Consider the following 20541-nt stretch of genomic DNA (forward strand, 5'->3'; position numbering starts at 1 on the left):
ATCCAGCCTCCCACCCGAATAAAGGCACTTTAGTACTATTATCATTTCCCCATGCTGTTGATCTGCCACCTGCTGACTCTTTTCTGATTGCCTGGGATTCCCTGGTCTGAGATTCCTTCTATACAAGGCCTGTGGGGGACGCTACGCATAAGGATAAACCTAAATATGTGACTTCCAGAAGCCTTTCCTTTTCAGTCTGCTGGTGGAACCAAGTTTCTAAAACTCATTGTTATGAAAAGATATTGTGATGTTGCCAGAGTTGGAAGACAGAGTTTTAAAGGAAAGAGAGAACTGCTATACTGCATCTTGAAAGTTCCCTTCTCGTGATTCTTATTTCTTGTCAAACCCTCCATTTGTGCTTTTTCTCCCTTTTTCCCTATACTGTTCTCAGCAAAGCAATTTGAGCTCTGCAGAGGGTCAAAATATTGCAGTTAAATGTATGCATGCAGTTGCACAACTTGCATTAACTTGGAAATGGAATCTTGGCTCCCAAATGTTCGCTCCAATGCTGGAAGAGCAGGCTATGAAATACTACAGCTATTTCTGCTGTTATGCAGAAACAGGGAGCTCTTGAAAATGCAAGGAAGGAAGTTGAGCTGGGAAGAGGAGTAGATTCAAAGCACATGGGGAAATCTCTCTCCCGACTCCCTCTGCCCTGCAGGTCAGCAGCGGGAATAAAACTGCCATTGATTTCCCCAGTGGTGAAGTTTCACAAACAAAAGATGAAAAGGCACAGGGTGTTCATGTCCAAAAATCATCCTAATGGCTGGCAGGAAACTCTCTCGAGATGGTAGCACTCCAGTGGCCTTTCTTACCTCAGCAGTGTTGACTCGGCCCTCTAGGAAGAAGCACTTGGCCACATTGTGGGTGCACGTATGCCTGTATTTACACCAGTGGCACGGATAGTGGCTGCTGACACAGGACAAGCACCTGTAGAACGAGGAAAATTTTAAAAAAAGAAAACAGGAAAGGGGGAAAGAATGCATGTCCTGATCTACAGATGTCAATTCTCTCTCCTCTTGTTTCCTTCACCTTTATTCCTCTGAAGGTTTTGTTCTGCTTAAGGATATGAAACTCGTGGGAAGGAAAGAGAAGAAGCGAAACACTGATTGAATCAGATCTTCAAATCTTGTCCAACCCATCTGCTTACTGTGGAGACAAGGCCCAGAGGGAGGCAAACCTAAACTACTGACTAGCTCAGAGGTGGGTTTCAGCAGGTTCTGACCAGTTCTGGAGAAGTGGTAGCAGAAATTTTGAGTAGTTCAAAGAACCGGTAGTAAAAATTCTGACTGGCCCCGCCCCCATCTCTTCTCTGCCCCCCAAGTCCCAGCTGATTGGGAGAAAATGGAGATTTTGCGGTATCCTTCCCCTGGAGTGGGGTGGGAATGGAGATTTTACAGTATCCTTTCCCTGCCACGCCCACCAAGTCACGCCACACCCACCAAGTCACACCCACAGAACCAGTAGTAAAAAATTTTGAAACCCACCACTGACTTCTATCCCTGTCCCCATGAAGCTAGGAGAGTCCCAAAACTGAGAGAGGAAGGTGTCCACAGGGTGTGTGGCATTTCCTACTTTATATAACAGTGAAGGAAAAGTACAGCATGCTCTGAGGGGGAAACACAGGGCAGCAAATCTGGAAGGGTGCAAATACATCAGAACTTGTTTCCAATAAGAAGAACATAAGGCTGGCTCAAGCAGTCATGGCCTGTGGCTTGAAAAAGGCCTTGCCAACTCATCTAGGTTGCAAGTCCTAGTAAAAAAAATGTTCCCAAGTCCAGTCACCTTTAGGACTGGGTCAGGCCTTCAACACTGATGACTTATTGTGGGACTAAAATCTAGAAATCTTTTGCCTCTTCTTCCAAATTTCCCCTAAGGAAATAAATGGGATTGCAATCTCCGGGGGCAAGGACTTAATTGATTAATTGTTTATATGTCTAAGGCCTCCCAATTCATCAACAATTCTGAGTGGTGCAAAACCTCAAGTCAGACAGAAATGTAAGATGGCTGTCCAGGGGAACAAATATCCACTAAATGCCTCTAAAGAATTTTTCACAGAAGCAGCCCACTTTCCATCCCAGATGAAAGTCAGGGGAAAACGTCAGATCAAAACACGTATAAAGCAGAGCAGAGTCGGGACTATTCAAATCTCTAGGGCAAGGTTTCACAACCTTGGCATTGTTAAGATATGTGGACTTCAATTCTGGGAAACACTACTCTAAGAGAATTCTGTTCCAGAAGATGGGCTCAACAGAGAAGGCAAATTTCCTAGATTTCCTATCAGATATAATATATATCTAAATTTCCTATCAGATGACATTGAGTAATGGAAGGGACCCAGAGCATGCTGATTCTGTCTGAGCTTATGGGATGGGCAGAAATAATGGGAGAGTGAACCCCTCAAATAAAAAATATCTTTGTCATGCAGGACTTTGTAGATGACACTTAGCATCTTGAATTGCACTTGGAAGCCTACTACTGTAATAATCAGTGCAGCATGCAGAGCAAAGTTGTTACGCAGATGTACTGTGACACACTCATAATTGCTTATTCCACCATGTTCTGCACCAGCTAAAGGTTATAAGTGGTTTTCAAGGTCAGTTGCATGTACATCAAGGGTGAAATTCAGCAGGTTCTGGAGAACTGGTAGCGGAAATTTTGAGTAGTTCGGAAAACTGGCAAATACTACCTCTGGCTGGCCCCAGAGTGGGATGGGAATGGAGATTTTGTAATATCCTTCCCCTGGAGTGGGGTGGGAATGGAGATTTTGCAATATCCTTCCCCTGCCACGCCCACCAAGCCACACCACGCCCACCAAGCCACACCACGCCCACCAAGCCACACCACGCCCACCAAGCCACATCATGCCCACCAAACCGGTAGTTTAAAAATTTGAATTCCACCACTGATGTACTGCAAAGTCCACACATAAGTTGACCAAGTGACAATGACAAGGTGCTCCAGGTCCAAGAATAGGTACAATTAATAGATGAGATGAATCTGTGTGAAAGTCTTCTTGACTACAGTTGCCATCTTCCTTCTCAATCTGCAAGTCCAGGAGAACCCCCAAACTGCATACTAGTTCTAACTGGGGAAGTGAACCCCTTTCAAAGTTAAAAATAGGAACTCTTCAGGCCGGGATGGTCCATGAACCCATTAGCACTCAGAATTGCTAGGGTCAAGCTTAAATCCATTCCTCCCCATCTGGACCTTAATAGCCTCCGGGCACCGAGACAAGATCTTCAACAGCATCATTTAGTTGACTAAGACTTGAGAACCAGCTGGTTATCATCACACACTGATGATAACTGACCCATGTCAACAAATGATTCACACAGTGACTTCATATAGTTATTAAACAGGAAGGATGTGGCACTCTACAAATCAAGAGGTTTCAGCCTCTCTTTTCCAGGCAATACTTATTGGAACCATCTAAGAGAAAGGCAAACAACCACAACAGCAACAGTCATTGGCTTCATTCGAGACAGTGATGACTCTGCATATAGATGGGAGGCTGAACAAATGGCCCTGGGATACAGCCATATAACAATCTGGAGCTGAACATGCTTAAAACTGTAGAGGTAGGAGTGGATTTTAGGCAGTGGTGGGATTCAAATAATTTAACAATGGGTTCTCTGCCCTAATGATTTGCTGGGTGGGAGTGGCTGGGTGGTCATGCGACTGGGTAGGCGTAGCCAACTCAACATCACTCATCACACCAAGCCCTGCCTCCCAGCCACTCTCCCTTTCCCCAGGCCTTGGGCCTATACGCAACACCTCCAGAAATGAAAGGGTTAACCAACCCTCAGTTTCCTGGTGCAAACCCAGTGGTGGGATTCAGCCAGTTCACACCACTTCGGGAGAACCGGTTGTTAATTTTCTGAGCAGTTTGGCAAACTGGTTGTTGGAAGAAATTATTAGGGCAAAGAACCGGTTGTTAAATTACTTGAATCCCACCACTGTGCAAATCCCACCCACCACCCCAGTGAAAGGATGGGGAGAGACCCGCAAAGCATTCTGCTCCCATCACCAAGGAAAGTAAGACATTGGAGGTTGAGTTTATTAAAAAGCAATATATTGTGTCATAACAGCCAACATTTCACACCTGAGATGGCAGAGGCAATAAATCCCATTGACTCCTCAGAAGCAATTTACAATTAAAGCCCATTTGCACCCCAAAAATAATAAATAAATAGCAGAAGGAGAAGGATTGACAATATTTGTGTGCAGGCAATTCTGAAAGAGTCTAAGATAAAGCTGGATTAACCCCTTCCTTCCTCCCTCCCTCCCTTCCTTCATTTTTCAGCCTGTTTTTCAGCCATTTTCCATTGTTTTCCGGGTGAAAAATGGCCCAGAAAATGGCAGAAAAAGGAAGGAAGGAAGGAAGGAAGGAAGGAAGGAAGGAAGGAAGGAAGGAAGGGGTTAATTCAGCTTTAGCTTAGTCTCTTTCATGGCCCAGAAAATGGCCCAGAAAACGGCCTGAAAAATGGGTGGGGGCGGGGAGCCAGCCAGTGGTGGGATTAGCTGGTTTGCTGAACTGGGCAGAATTTTAACAACTGGTTTGCCTGAACCAGTCCAAACCGGTTGAAGCCCACCTCTGATTTTAGGAGGAGCCCTCCTATTTTACCTCCTCTTACTGTATTTGACAGCATGATATCAGCAGTAGAGTCCTTCAAGTCCTTCAGGACTTGAAATGGATGCTTAATATTCGAACCATCATTAAAAAGGCACAACAAAGAATGTTTTTCCTGCTTTAACTCAGCACCTAAAATGGCTTATTCTGGGATTTATTCAGACTGCCCCAGGAGCTGTTGATACAGTTTTATAGAGGAATTACTGAATCTGTTATTTGTAGTTCTGTAACTATTCGGTTTGCTACAGCAACCAAATAGGACAGGTACAGTCAGAATCCAACTACAAATGATTTTATCTTTCAGATACCTGAAATATTTCTCCCAGTGGCCCTGGAAATGTTTTTCTTGATCATCCCTTCCCAGCAGAGAACAGGTCGTTCTGAAAAGGGCCACTGCTCAGCTATTTGTGAACACAGTAAGAGTGGAAAAATAGTTATATTTTGTGGCTCTTTTTTATTACTATGACATAGTCCCTAATATGGTCTCTTAGTCATGTGCAATCAGATTCATTCTTCATCTTCCTCAAATGGCATTCTAAGCCTCTCTTCTGCCATTTTAACTCCTAGTTCCCTGGAAAATAATTCTCATCTGTCCTAGCATGTGGCCACCTGCATTAATTAGGTCCTGACTCTTGAATATTCTGGGTCAGATCCATGGTTGTTGTGTGGAATGAACTCCCAAGCTATCTCCAACTCAAATTAGGTTAAAATCTCCCAGAACTAGCTCTCCACTGCTAATTCCACAGCTCAGGCAGAGATGTAATGGTACAGCACAGAGGCCAATACAGCAACAAGAAACTTCGCTGTTTTCTAGTGCCCAACTTCAACTCCAGGGTCTTACATCTGGTTATCTGCAGCAATTTGCTGCTGAAAGTCAGTAGGGTTCCAGGATGACAACTGCCACCATTGCCACCTGCCCTGGGATCACAGCTGATGCCAGACTTGAAAAACTAGGTGAACAACTTGCCCCTTTGCTTCTGATGATGATCAGGTTCTTCTGATGCACATAGTATACACTGAGAATGCCACATAATCTGAAAATCTATTTACAAGACAGGTAGATTAACTATCCTAAATCATTCGGGATTACAATAGATTAACTATCCTAAATCATTCAGTGGCTGGATAACCGCATCACCTTAAGCAATTGTGAAGTTTGGTTAATGATGGCTTAGTATACTGCATGTTGCACTCAAGTTGCAATTAACAAAATCATGTTTTAGTGCAACAGAGTGTGAATGTGTCACTGTTTCTATCTCAGATGAAACCTATCCTCTTAAGCTGCTCCATCTCTTACCTTAGGGATAAGATCTGTCTTCCTCATATAGCTTGGAAATGTCTTTCATGCTAATGAAGAGCAGGTAGTCCTCATGATACAATGGAAACTGGGGTCAGAATCTCCTTTGCTAAGTGATGCGGTTGTAAAGTGTAGTTTCAAATGACTTGCATCACTTAGCGAGAGCTATCCCGGCACTCTCCCTTGCTGTCATTAAGCAAGGATTGTGGGTTGTGAGTACCAAGGAGTAAGGATCTCCTTGGTACTTCCAACAAGCAAAATGAGTAAGCCAGTAGGAAGTCACGAGACCCAGGCAGCTCCCAAGCAGGCCAGTAGGCAGATAAGTGGCTGCTGCCGGGTAGGGGAGGGTGTGTGAGTGGCCATCAATTTTTAATATGATCTTTTATAGGGATTTTGACAGATTTCTCATTTTTGCTAGAATGAAATTTAATTAACTGTCAATTGTATGCTGTTTGTTTTGAATTAATGAAATCCTGATTAGGGGTTATTTTTTAATGGAGGAAAAAACATGACAGTAAATCACTAAATAAACCAAGTGTGTATGTTTTAACTATAAGCAAAGTGTAAAGATGAAAATATATATTTTTGAAAGTAGTTAACAGTTGTTGGAAGCTGAGATTAAATCTTATTTTGCAACAGTTGTAAACAATGATGTGTGGGTCACATGTCTTATGTATAAATAAACTGATGGGGATCGAAAAAGAAAGTCATCTCCCCCACTTCCCCATTAACAGCCTGTGCCCAGTTTCAAAACTCACGTGCGTAGAAGGCTGCAATCATAAAAGACAAAGTTTGTACTGGCAAATTCCATGCCAGTTTCCTTGGACAGAAGTTGGATCCTAACAGTTCGTACATCACCTGAGGCAGTTATAGGGAAACAGGAAGAAGGAAGAGCAAGTAACATCAATCATGGTGTGTTTACAAGGTCACATTCTTGAATTCCGACACAATCAACTTCTGCTTCCACATTCAGAATCATCAAGCAAAATTAGAATTACATGACTCCCCCCATCAGCATAGTTTTGCAGAAGAGAGAGAAGCATTTATTTACCACTGTTTCAACATGTCAGTTATAGCCATGCAAAAACCCAGCATTACAGAGTGGCAACCAGTCTGGTTAATGACTGTGGGAGCAGCATGAAAAGCAGGAAGGCAAAAAGCAGAAGGCCAAAATCTCTGACAAAACATCATTTGACTTATAATTCTAATTCCATCTTGAGCATTGTCATCTGCTTTTTTGTAAAAAAAATTTGCATACAACTTTAGGCTTGTTATGAGGAGAGGATCAGGGCTAAGGAGAATTTCTTTGAAGCCATCAAGAAGTTTCTGTCAGAGGCAAGGTAAGGGAAGAAAGGTGGACTATATCTTGCTTTCTAGCTCTGTTCCATCTGAGTACTACACCACTACTTCCCTTCCCATCATCAAGCACTTACCATATTCTCCAGGGGGCTCATCCCTCAAAGTAGGTGAAAGGCAGTGGATCCCTCCATCTACCTGAAGCTGTCCCTCGCTCTCACCAAGGCCTTCAAAGGAGCAAGTCACACCAGAACTAAGGTCTGGGACATTGTGGACTGTAAGCTGAAGCTGGAAACATAGCACAGAAGAATGATGTCATTAGATGGACTAGTATGTTTGAGAATTATGTCAAAAGAAGGGAAATCATAATGTGTGCTATGTACACATAAATATAACACACTTCTCAAGTTTTATGACATACAGTAGCCTAAATGCAGTGACACGGATAAAATGATCGTGGTTAATCTGATTTAGTCTGCATTTTCCCTACTTTGCAATAGCCATGGTTGATGAATGGGAAACAAAAAACCCTGCAGAACACTGAAATTTGACCACTGGAAATTTTATTCAGCAGTTTATCTGGCTTCTGAATTCCTACCAGGCATTATCCAAGCATATCTTGGCAATCATAAAGCTGAACAGTTACTTAAAAAAAAAAAACACACACACACACAAAGTGAAGGAAAACGGTTATTTTTACAAAGCTGAATGGTATGGTGAATATCATATTATTCGGGCGCAGCTTACTCATCATTATGGTTCTGTTTGCCTAGGGAGGATCTTGTGACCTTTCAGATGCTCTGAGTTGCAAAACCCAGCATCCCTCACCAATGGCTGCATGTGGAGAGGGCCCTTGGGAATTATTGTTCAGCAACATCTAGAGCAGTGATAGACAGGCAGCCCTCCTGTATTGCTATATGTCAATTCTTATCAGTCCCAGCTAGCATAGTTAATAATGAGAGGTGATTAGTTGCAGTCCAACAATAGCTGGAAGGCCACATGTTTTTCTCCCCTAAATTAGAGGGCCATGGAGTCTCTATCCCTACCATGGACATAGCAAAGGTATAGATTATGGATCAAAGCTATCCTCCGCTATGCTTTTAGTAGCTAATATGAAGGCTGGGGATGACCTTGAAGAAGAGCAGTAATTACCTACATAAATACAATTTAGAGCACTAAACCAATTACTCTTGTTTCCCAAAGGATTCTATACTCAAGGTAGTTTGCAAGACGTAAGAAATCTTATCACTAATCAAAGATCCTCTGAAGTTAATGAGTGATTTTTCATGGCATCTTCGAAATATAACCCCATAGTCCATGAGTCCACAGAATATAATGTTGACAGTCTTCCATAATAATTTACTAATTTGAATATATCCAATTAAAAAAGAGAGCCAAGAGATACAATGGTATCTCAATTCAGTTCGAAAATAACTGTAAAATTCTATATTCACACTGAATGATTGACTTTCTTACGGGATGTGTATGTCAGCAGCAAAAAAACAAAAAGTTATTTCTTTAGTAACTTGCTGATATGGATTACGGCTAGAGGTCATGGTCTTCCAAAATTCACTTTAAAAAAGTACCTAGCTTTCCTCTCTCCTAATACTCACAGTCTATTTTGTTTATAGATTGGTGTGGGGGTCAAATTTCCACTTTCAGAGTAGTAGCTGGCCTCAGAATGTTGAGGCTCAATTGATCAAAAACACAGAAGACGAAGAGACCAATAACAGAGAGAAAAAACAAAAAGGAGATAAAGAACACTTAGCCAGCAGGATTGGGGGAGCCAGATGTTCAAAAAGGCCAGCAGGAGGGAGCAGAGACTCACCACAATGCTAGGTTCTGTCACTGAGATATTACTGGGCTCAACCAGCAACTGCACACATTGTGTCAGAGTGGCTGTAAAGCGGTGGGGTTCTGCAGCACGGGGGCACTCGCTTTCTCTACAGCACCTGAGGGCACAGAAACCAAAAGGGGTAGGGAGCAAAATGAGAGAAGTCTGCACAACCTTACACCTTCCTCTGTTCTTCTTAACAGCTTCTCCTTCTTCTTTAGTGGGGCGCAAAAGCTCCTGTGAGTTGAGGTCAGTCAGAGGCAGGGACCATGAGACAGAATGTGTATCAGAGATCTCTACTGGGGGGGACAGGGGGGAACAGAGGCATAATTGCCATACCGGCAGCCCAACTCATAACTAAATCCAGGCATAGGAAAGACATCTTATGTGGGAAAGTTGACAGAACTGAGATCAAAAGGGAGGGGGCAATAAAAGCAAGGCTCGGTAATTTAAGCATGTGAGAGTGCACCCACCAGGGGATGAGGGAGGAAGTCAGCTTGGGGACTGTAATGGAGACCTGCTGCTTCCGCTCAGGGGCCCTGGAGGCTTGTTAACATTAGAAGGAACCAAGGATGCTTAGGGATCTGGGGACTGAGGCGCCTGCCTGGAGAAACGATGACAGCAACCATACATTCGCAAGCAGAGTGGAGTGGGGAAGGGCAGAATGCAAGTAATCTTAATCTTAATAATGGGATATTGCCCATCCCAATAAAGGGACAATATCAGAGAGATCATCCTGGATGGAATGAGACCTGGGCTCGGGGATAGGAAAGGATGGTGAAAGTCCATGGTTTGCAAACAAAGTGGAAACACTTCGGCTGAGGATGGGAGGCATAAGCACTTCTCACTTTTTTGCACACTTCCTGCTCCTTCTCCCGACCGCACCATTGCTTGGGGGGAGAAGTGTCACCTCTGCTTTCAGCCCCCCCTTCTAAGTGTTATCACATAGTCTATATTAAGGAAGGAGGTGCAAGCTGCAGCACCAGGTGCTGAGACAGGGAGAGGAGATGGAGGGTGGGAAGAAGGGCGAAAAACATCTGCTGGGAGAAAGACAGAGTGGGGGCTTCTGCAGGGCAGGGGAAAAGGTTGCTTCTTATTCTCTTGCCTCTTGCTTCTCCCTCCCAACCCATGCTATGCACTGTCCCTTCCATGGGGTGGGACCAGGGGTGAAATCCAGCAGGTTCTAACAAGTTCTGCAGAACCGGTAGCGGAAATTTTGAGTAGTTTGGAGAACCAGCAAATACCACCTCTGGCTGGCCCCAGAGTGGGGAGGGAATGAGGATTTTGCAATATCCTTCCCCCAGGAGTGGGGAGGGAATGGGGATTTTGCAGTATGCTTTTCCTGCCACGCCCACCAAGCCACACCCACAGAACCAGTAGTAAAAAAAATTGAATTTTACCCCTGGGTAGGACCCCAACATTGATGCGGGAAGCAAGGACCAACTTTCCTTTGGAAGGGAGCACAGAAACACCTTTCTCATCCTTTGCAATGCCATATCCAGCAAAGGATTGGTGGGGGGAGGAGGGGGAGCAGAAGCAAAGAGAAAATCCTCCTTCCCTTTCCAAGTTGGGGAAGGAGAGCTGCTTCGGCCCCCTTGCCTGCACCTCCAACCTCCTCTTACTCTTCCCGCCTAGTCAGCTGAGTGCTGGCAGCTTTAATAGGATTAAAGCTCCTGCAGAGTTCAGATAAAAGGGGCAGGGGAGAGGAAAGAGTGCAACTGGCTGTCTCCTCCTTGCTTTGCCCCCAGACTTGGGTGAAAGCACAAGAAGAATGAGGGGGGGATGGGGGGATAGGAATAGCAGATCAAGGGTTCTTCCTCCTAGCTTGCATAGTTGAAGGTAGAAAGAAGGATGATCTCTCACCTATTGTGCAGGACACACCAGCCACAGTGTGGGTCTCGGGAGCCCAAGCAATCGGCACAGGAAAGATATTGCCCACAATTCTCCACAGGAAGCTGCACCACCTTAGGGAAGAGCTGTATCAATATACATCCGCAGACCTTTCCCCCCCACTGTTCATTCATCCGCTTTGGAGTTTCCCCCCAGTCTTTGCTAGCCTGGCTGGCACCCTCCAAGTATATCGGCCTAGGGATTACTTCCCCAACATAAAGAGTCAAAATGAAGGAAACAGAAACAGGGTTCTGCTATACAGAAGGGCACTTGTTGAATTCTTGCCTGGGCTTCAGGTGTGAAAAAGTGAGTCCTGCCTGAGGCAAGAGCAAGACCACCAGAAACTTTGAACAATTGTAAAAATGTGGCAGGAAAGAGTAAGGGGGTTTCTGTATCCCCATCTCCCTTTTGCTGCCACTGAGTACTTCTCCAGATTTTTACAGCTCAGATCTGGTTATTCTAGGAAAATCGGTAGCAAATACACATATACCCAGCAGCCCTCGGTCTCACATTTGCCAATCTCCCTCAACCTCCTTCCTTCAAATTCAGCATCTGCGTTTTATACATTCTTTGCATTTTGCTATTTGAATAATTCATTCACGGTAAAGAAAATACAACATTCATGGCATCCCTCACTCCTTACATTTGTAGGCATCTTGTCTATTGAGAAGAGACCTCATTGGTGTATTCAGTCCTGCCCAGGGCACTTTATCTTATGCTCTCGACCTTAATTGGCCATAGCAGTGTGGAAAGGATTTTCCCACCCCACTTAGAAAAATGAAATAATCTTCACAGTCACTCTTCATTTTCACATTTTAAACACATTGAAATGTATGCACAGTTATCTTGCCCCAATTTCTTTTGCTGATGTAAAGCACACACTTCCCTAAAGCTTAAACTCATTTGGGTTGCAATGCAGCTATTAAAAAATTAAAAAAAGGTACTGAAATTAAGCTTTAACTCTCCTAAGGTAAGTATAAATCTGCTGAAAGAGGGGGAAAAAAATTTAAAAGGGAGCAATAAATAACTTTAAAAATGCCATTATTTACAGAGATATGGATTTTCTAAAAATATAAAACACATAAATAGATATCCAAAAATCCTACCACTAATGATGTTGTCTAACAATAATATTGATAATATCATTATTATTAGACAACACCATTAGTGATAAGATTTAAAACCCGCCTTTCCATGCAAAAAGGAAACTCTAAAGTAAATAATTTCTTTGCAAGCCTTCTTTATCTTCTGCTCCTGGAATAAAACCTGGCAGCTAGCCAGGCAGCCAACAATCAATCAGTCAATCAATCAATCAATCAATCAATGAACAAAAACAAAAGCCCTTTCCCCCAGAACAGGTAAACCAGTTGTTACTAGTTTGTCTGAATTACAATTCCCTCTCCCTGCCAGATGCCACACGAGTGGAGTTTGATGGGAGTTGAAATTCAATACTGCATACATGGAGAGTCAAAATTTCTGATTAAGTGCCATCAAGTTAGGTCTATTCTTAGTGACCACATAGCTAGACTTTTTTCAGGACGACCTGTCATCAATCAATTTCCCACCAGTGGCTTATTCTTCTCCTTCCTAGCTAAGATACAACAGAAGCTGCTACCTGTCCCATCTCCCTTAGGCTGACCTGTCTCTGGCTGAGCAAATAGAGGTAGCGCTGGTCAGGACTCAGGACCATGTCACGCAGTATAGGTTCTCCAGGCATCACTGGCACAGACTCATAAAGATGGGCCTCATCTGGATTGTCCACACGAACCTGTAGGGTATAATGACAAAAGCAGCTCTTTCTCCCTCTTCAAATTGGAAGGATGGAGAGCAGGATAGGATTTTCCCCCATCCTTACCAGAAATAGAGGGTCTCTTGACAAGATGGCTCCTAAAGCTACTCTTCAAAAGATAATGCAGTTATTTTTGTCTTTTTTCTTTCTAACGTTTTCTTGGCAAGAAAGAAAAAAGATGAAATATTGGCAAAATACAGGATTACAAATGGAAAATAATATAGTCTAGACCTTTAAGAAAAGAATGAGTCAGGGCTATTCCTCATGAAAAATCCTGTATCTGAGGGGAGGGATTATTGAAAATGAAATCTGTGTGTGTGTGTGTGTAGAAATTTTTTAAAGGACTGATTCAGCAAGTACATAATTGGGGTATTTTTGGACTTCCAAATTCCATTATTCCATCAGCGAGACTTAGAATTTTACAATTTTGATAATTTCTGAAAACTTCTGGATGGTCGTAGTTTCTCCATGCATGTCATACAGGAAAAATAGATTCAATGGATCAAATTTAAAACCTAAAGCAGCTTACTCTTCATTTTGTTTAATTGCACTTTACAAATAGATTCCATAATCTTATATTTTTACACATCTTAAAATGAGAACAATGATTTACCTCACAAAGTTGTCACAAACACAAAACATTTCAATATAGCTAGCCCCAGGAGTTAGAAACTTTACTAAAATAATAATGATGAGATAATGAAACAAATTGCATATGATGGCAATTGTGGGATGTGTGATGGCTTCCTCTGTGAAGCTATGGACTCAAATTGTATGATCCAAGGACACCAGCAGCCAATTAAAATAAAATTTCTTATTTTAAAAACACTTTATTAATAAGCAAAACAAACTTACAAGTTACAAATCCAAGTTAAAATGTGTATGCTGCACTCCTTGGCAATCTAGTTATTTCCAAGCTTTTATATATGACCTGTTTTATAAGATCACAAAGTACACTCCACTTTTTTGCTGTGTGAGTTACAACCATCGTGCATTTAACAGCTTTCCCATTTGAAAAACATGCAAGCAGCCAAGATTGTCATCACCCGCCACCACACTTTTTAAAAAAAGTTAAAGTTGTGCATTTGTGTGCTCCTCCTAATTCAAGGATTGCATGAACTATCAGTGCAATTGGGAGCCCTAATCTCAACCCTTATTGTTCATAGAAACAGGATAGCATTTCTTTATAACAGCTCTAAGATATATTGAGTTTATGTGAGATAACCAATCTGGAATTTTTAAACATATTTTTAATTGACTTTTGATTATTTAAATAAATGAATGTTGTTGCTTTTATTTATTTTTATTTAATAAACTATACATGCTATCATGACAAATTTTCTTTTTCTATTCTTTTTTTTTGGGGGGGGGAAGGGTTGAAGTTTGATCCTATGGAAGCTGAGCTGACAGGTGTTTGAATCATCCCTACAACATGTGGCATTCATAAGGAAGGAGGCCGTTGATAAATAGCAGATGAACAATTGGAAAAAATGAGCCTCCGCCATTTGGGTTGGCATTATGAGGTGATGAAAAGCAATTTTGAGGAAGGGCAAGACACTTAAAGTTGAAATTGCTATTCTAAAGAGCCCTGCCATGGTGTTTTTTAGACATTTGGGAAACAGCATGGTTGCACATGGGAGGAGCAGGAGAAGTGACAGGCACCGAGTGAAATTATCTCTCTCTCTGGTTTGTTTTAGTGTGATTTAATTCAGTCCAGCAGTCTTGCTCTTTGCACGCTGCTTGGCTTGGCAAATTAAAAATAAGCAAAACATTTAGATACCAACAGAATTGCAGAAGTTAACCAAAGTGACTTCTGTGTGACAACAGGGGGTGATTAATACTCCCACATTTTTTTTACATTGTGCCAGTTCTGGAGAGGAAGTAGCTCCATGGCAAGTGAAAAACAGGCTGCTTTTTATTAAACATAAATTCTTTCCAAGGCTTACACAATCTGAATTTCTAGCAGTTACTGGTAAATTCAAGAGATCCAAAAGATTGGTTTCTGACATTGAAGTATACTATCCCAGTATTTTCAGAAATACAACAGTTGGGGCCCCATCCATTCTTCGCACATTTCCTGTAAAACGGTAACCCTGGATAAAGGGCTGTTTAATTGTTTAAACCAAAGCTAGGGAAAAAACACAGGTTAGTTCAGGTTTACACCATTGTTTGTAAAAAAAAAAAAAAAAAAAAAAGTTATCTTCCAGTCCCTAGCTATATATCACAAAGGGGAAGCTGAATGCTTGTAAGAGTTGGCAAATTCCCAAAAGCCTCTTCCCGTTTTGCATAGAATTCAGATGGAGCTTAGCAGATACTTTTCAAAATGGCCCCAGAATGTGACAGTGGGACTCCAGGAAACAATTCTTTTTATATTTGCTTTTTGTGCCTTCAGGTCAATCCTGACTCTTGGCAATTGCATGGACAATCCATGCATTTTCTTGCAAATGTTTTTCAGAGATGGTTTGTAATTGCCTGCTTCCTAAGGCTGAGAAAGAGAGACTGGTCCGAGATTACCCAGCTGGCTTTATGTCCAAAGCAGGACTAGAACTCACAACCTCCTGGTTCCTAGCCTGGCACCTTAGCCACTATATTCCACTGGCTCTCTCAAGAAGCTGAGAGCTCAGATACCATCTGGCAACCCAATACTCTTCTTTCAAGCTCCTGGAACCATTCATGGGCCTTAATAAACTCCAATTTTAGCTTTTTTATTTCTTAGCTATCTGATTTTGTTTTGGGTTCAGTAAGGGAATACCTCATTTCACCGAACAATATTTTTAAAGCTTCGTAATACATTACAAAGCAAAATATCTTGCTTTTTACCCAGCCCTACAAAGGGAAATTTGAAACAGTGGAGGAATGAGAGGATTCTCTTGCAGCTACTGTCCCCTCCCATATTGCATAAAATAGCTGTGAGAACCACTTTTGTCCTTGGGATACTTTATTCTCGCACTAATGATCATTATTTAATCTCCCATCCCACTCATCTTCCTAAATTATACTAGGCAGAAGAAGTGCTTTTATCAGTGCAGCATATTATACTCATTTGTTCTCTAATAGCAGACTCAGTTGCTCAATCCTCAATGCCTTCCTTAATCTGTCCAACTTCCCCATGTACAATTTCAGAATTTTGCCTTAACCTTGGATGACAGAGAAGTTATACAGATAGTCCTTGACTTACAAGTGATAATTCAAAAGTTACAACGGCACTGGAAAAAAAGCTTTTCACATTTAACGACCGTTGCAGCATGCCCATGGTCATGTGATCAAAATTCAGATGTTTGGCAACTGGATCATATTTATGATGGTTGCAATGTCCCGGTGCCATGTGATCACTTTTTGCAACTTTCTAACAAGCAATGTCAATGGTATAGTTAGATTCACTTAATAGTCGTGTTACTAAGTTAACAACTGCGGTAATTCACTTAACAACTGTGGCAGGAAAGGATGTAAAATGGGGCAAAACTCACTTAACAATTGTCTCACTTAGCAGCAGAAATGGGGTTAATTGTGGTCATAAATTGAGGACTACCTGCATTTTTAATGAAATCAGCTGGACTACAAATGGATTGAAAACATCTCCAAATTTTCATTGCCTTCTAAACAAAACCCCATGTGTTAATAAATGGCAAGTTGTTAGAGAAACAATCGAAATGCATTTCATGTACTCCTAACTTGCATTAATTTTTCAGGAAAGAATGGACACGTATGAAACTGACAAGCTTGAAAAAGCACAAATAATTTTATCCTTATGATTAGATTCAATGTACAAAAGAACTGATTATTGTGCTACTCCAATTTTGTTAATTCATTTGCTCCTAAGAAAAGTTGCACTGAAAACACAACATGCTTAGAGAATAACTGGGCTGCAGTTGGTGAACATCTCAACTATAAAACCAAAAAAAGCATAACTTTGGTATCTGCTTGGGGAGTTACTCATAAAAGTTTATATTGATGTGTTTTATCTCTTTACTTGTCTGTTCTATTTATATTATTTTAAAATGTGTGTCAGTAGTACAGCTATAGACATTCCAGACATAGTACCTATTGGAGATACCTTAAAGCAACTACATCTTTTTCTGGACTCCTACCTCCACAACTGTCAAACAATCCTGGGAAAATATCCATTTGGTCTAAGACATTCTAAACAATGTTGTCTCTAATGTGCTCCAAATCACGTTTCTCCCTTTGAATCTAAAGGGATGACCAACCCTAATAAATAACCAGGCCTGGAATGTCTTCTGAACCAGGGTGTTAGCAAATGGAACATAATAGCTTCCTTTCTCTCAAACTTAATAAAAAAGTGCAGTCATGCAGTAGAGCCAAGATTTCGTATATTACAGAACAGCTGCAACTTAATCCGATTCAGACATGTTGATGAGCTGGAGAAACTATTACTTGAGGGAAGAGTAGTTATTCTGTGGCGCTGTGTGCCCAGATGTGCCTAACACACACATCAAATGCACAGATCCAGCTCCTGATAAATGGGAATAAAACTTGATGGACGTTAATAAAGCCTTCCACAATGTGATGTTGCAGATGTGTTGAGTAATAGCTCCAATCGGCTGTATCTCAAGACATCTGGAGGGTACCACTTCCAACAAAGGAAAAGAGTAATTTAACTGGGAAAGGCTTAAACAGTAAAAAAGCTTCCCAATAAATTAAGGCAGTATAAATTACATGATTCTTCGGCATCAAAAAAGTCCAGTTTTCATGGCTGGGAAAGGGAAGAGAAGGAGAGGGGAGGGGAGGGGAGAGGAGAGGAGAAGAGAGGAGAGCATCATTTTTTCCTAAGCTTTGTTCTATTAAAAAATAATCTTTAGTTCTTCAGAGGTGTAAGGAGCACAGCAGACCTCCCAGCCACCCAGGAGGCAATGCCAGTGGTGAAGATAGGCATACTGTCTGAGAAATCTAGAAGTTGTAACCTCAACATGTATAGAGGGCACTAGATTAACTAAGGCTAGACAAGAAAGAGAAGTTGTGATTCCTGACATGTAGGTAATCTCCCAAAAATTAACCCACAGACAATGGGGGAGGGGAACGCTGAAGGAAACTAAGAATTCAATCCTCTTAGTCCAGGTTTGGACTATCTATTATATTATTCTACTTTACCCAGGGCAGTTCAGTTTTTGAAGGGCTGCCAAATGCAAATTAAATTTATTTTATTTATTTATTTTTATTTATTTGATTTGTATACCGCCCTACTCCCGAAGGACTCAGGGCGGTGAACAGCCAACAATAAAATACATAAATACACAAAATTTAAAAACCCGATAAAATCAAATTAAACTTTTTGGCCCAGACAAATTAAAATACCCCAATAATTTAAAAACAGATTAAAATTTACATATTTAAAAAGGGAAGAGATCAGGCCAAGCCCGCTTGATGGAATAAAAAGGTCTTCACAGCACGGCGGAAGGAGCGCAGATCCGGGATCCTCCGTATCTCCGGGGGGAGCTCATTCCAGATGGTAGGTGGATTTAGATTTAAAGACAAAGAACTTAGAATACAGGGTGGGAACTTGAAGTTGTCCATCTGAGGTCAGCTTTTGGACATCAGACTAAATTATAATAGGCATCCACATTACATATTTCCAAATTGGCATCTGTACTTCTAATTTAACATGAGTCGCGGTGGTGCAGTGGTTAGAGTGCAGTACTACAGGCTATGTCTGCTGATCACCAGCTGCCAGATGTTTGGCAGATCAAATCTCACCAGGCTCAAGGTTGACTCACCTTTCCATCCTTCTGAGGTCAGTAAAAATGAGGACCCAGATTGTTGGGGGAAATATGCTGACTCTATAAACCGCTTAGAGAGGGCTGTAAAGCACTATGAAGCGGTATATAAGTCTAAGTGCTATTGCTATTAACATATTAACATGCTCTGCAATTCTGCCTGGTTCTTTTCATAATGTTGCATTCCTTTCTCCTTGTAGTTGCAGGAAGTGGCGCTCTAGGCTAGGACTCCATTTTGATAAAACTTCAGTATTTATCCATAACCTTTTCAGGTAAGTCAATATAAGAGAAAAGAGCCTTGGTGGTGCAGCAGACTAAAGCACTGTTAAGTAACACCACTGCCTGCAATTACTGCAAATTCAAATCTCACCAAGCTCAAGGTTGACTCAGCCTTCCATCCTTGTGAGGTAGGTAAAATGAGGACCCGGTTTGTGGGGGCAATAAGCTGACTTTGTATAAAAAGATCACCGCTTAGGGGTGGGCCAAAAACCCTACTAAGCAGGTATATACAAAAGTATGAAGGCTATTGCTTAACGCATTGTAAGCCGTCCTGAGTCTCCGGAAAAGGGCGGCATATAAATCGAACCAATAAATAAATAAATCGAACTAATAAATAAGCAAGTCTGGGGAGAACGTAGCTCCTTTTACAGAGGAGGTAGATGATAGGATGGGGCTACTTTCTACACCGATCCTACATTGCATGGTATCTCCATCAATTAAGGTGAAAAGTAGATATATCTGCCTCGTCTGCATTTGAAGGTGATAGTTCTCACAATGGGAAGGAGACACATACTGGCCTGGAAGAGAAAGCTCAAAGGGTCTTTCATCCTGACCAACAAAGCTCCATTGAGCCTCCCACACATATAAGGACAAGACCTCTGGGTCAGTACAGTTATGGAGCTGGGAATTTGGATTCAGCTCCCCCTGTCCCCACCCCAAGGAGTAAGATAATAGTCCTTTTCAGATTTGATTGAGGGAACAGGCAGGTCACCTCCAGCATAAGGCTCCAGGCTAGGCAGCAACAAGGCAATTAGTGTACTGAAGACAACTGAGGGAGCTCTGGGAATGGCAAAGACACACGGGCAGGCTACCACCCGGCCTCCTGCCATCCTAATTGAATCTCTACCATTTGCATGAGGAACAGAAGGGGGTCATGACCTCCCCTCATGCTCCCTGCTAGAGGTTCAAAAGTTTAAACAGCATTTCTCCTCCACCCCCAATACACATATAAGCAAACTGTAACTTAATTCCATGTGACCAGATGCCACAGCCTCCAGGGAAACTCTCCCTCCCCCCCCCCACTTTCAAAACTGAATCCACAGCTGGGATGAAGGGGGTAGAAGGGATGGGAATTGGGTTGCTTTTTTTCCCCCAAACCAGTTCAATCAAGCAGCCAAAAAATGCACCTTGGTCCTCCTCCTTAGAGATCAATCTGAGCAGAATGAAAAGCTAAGAGATTAATTGTTAAAATCTGGACTGTCAAAGAAGCTATGTATATAAAAAAACCCAGACGCATACTTGCCTAAGCCAGCATTTAATTTTTATAATGAGAGATACTGGAGTTCATATTTGCCTTGTGATAAGCTGATCTGATTAAGCTGAAGAGCTTTCTAAGACACCCTTGACTGCAAACAACTGAACAGTAATGATGGGAAAATACATCTGCTCATGTTAATAGACACTAAATAGGTTCATATGCTTCAGTGATGGAATCTATCATCCAAAAGAAGCTTTGTAAATCCGAGACTTGGGTGCACGCTGAATCCTGAGTTTGAAAACTGTGTGGATAATTTTTGCGCCAGTTTTAGCTCACATTCCTTTTTCCTCCTCGGTACCGACAGATCCAACACATCACTCTCTCTTCTTCCAAACGGCTATTCTACTCTGTACCTATTTTGCATCCCCCCTCTCAGCCTCCATGCGTACACACTTCAAAAGCTGCAAAATCAGGTTAGAAAATGCTGAGTTCAGGGCAAAATGATTCTGGGAGAAGGAAATTGTATTTTAACTCTGCAAGCTCTGAATTAGGGACGGTGCGAGAACAGTTTGTCGGCACGTTTCTGAGGGACC

The 20541-nt window shown here is 41.9% G+C and overlaps 1 protein-coding gene across 2 annotated transcripts in view; it reads right to left on the minus strand.

The window, feature by feature from the left end:
* The window catches only part of PLXNA3 (plexin A3), a 66640-nt gene that overhangs the window by 42089 nt on the left and 4010 nt on the right, over positions 1-20541 (minus strand). Inside the window, exons 3-8 of one of the 2 annotated variants that reach the window (XM_070938129.1) lie at positions 12590-12718; positions 10924-11024; positions 9055-9178; positions 7364-7514; positions 6689-6788; positions 816-930 (exon numbers count right to left, since the gene is read on the minus strand). In XM_070938129.1, coding sequence (XP_070794230.1) covers positions 816-930; positions 6689-6788; positions 7364-7514; positions 9055-9178; positions 10924-11024; positions 12590-12718 — 720 coding nt within the window. Of the gene's footprint in view, positions 1-815; positions 931-6688; positions 6797-7363; positions 7515-9054; positions 9179-10923; positions 11025-12589; positions 12719-20541 lie in introns of both variants that reach the window. The other variant, XM_070938130.1, reaches the window with a different exon arrangement.

Source organism: Pituophis catenifer, unplaced genomic scaffold (genome assembly GCF_029215685.1).
Source record: "Pituophis catenifer annectens isolate HBS135680 unplaced genomic scaffold, rPitCat1.0.hap2 SCAF_2, whole genome shotgun sequence".
Lineage (NCBI taxonomy): Eukaryota > Metazoa > Chordata > Lepidosauria > Squamata > Colubridae > Pituophis > Pituophis catenifer.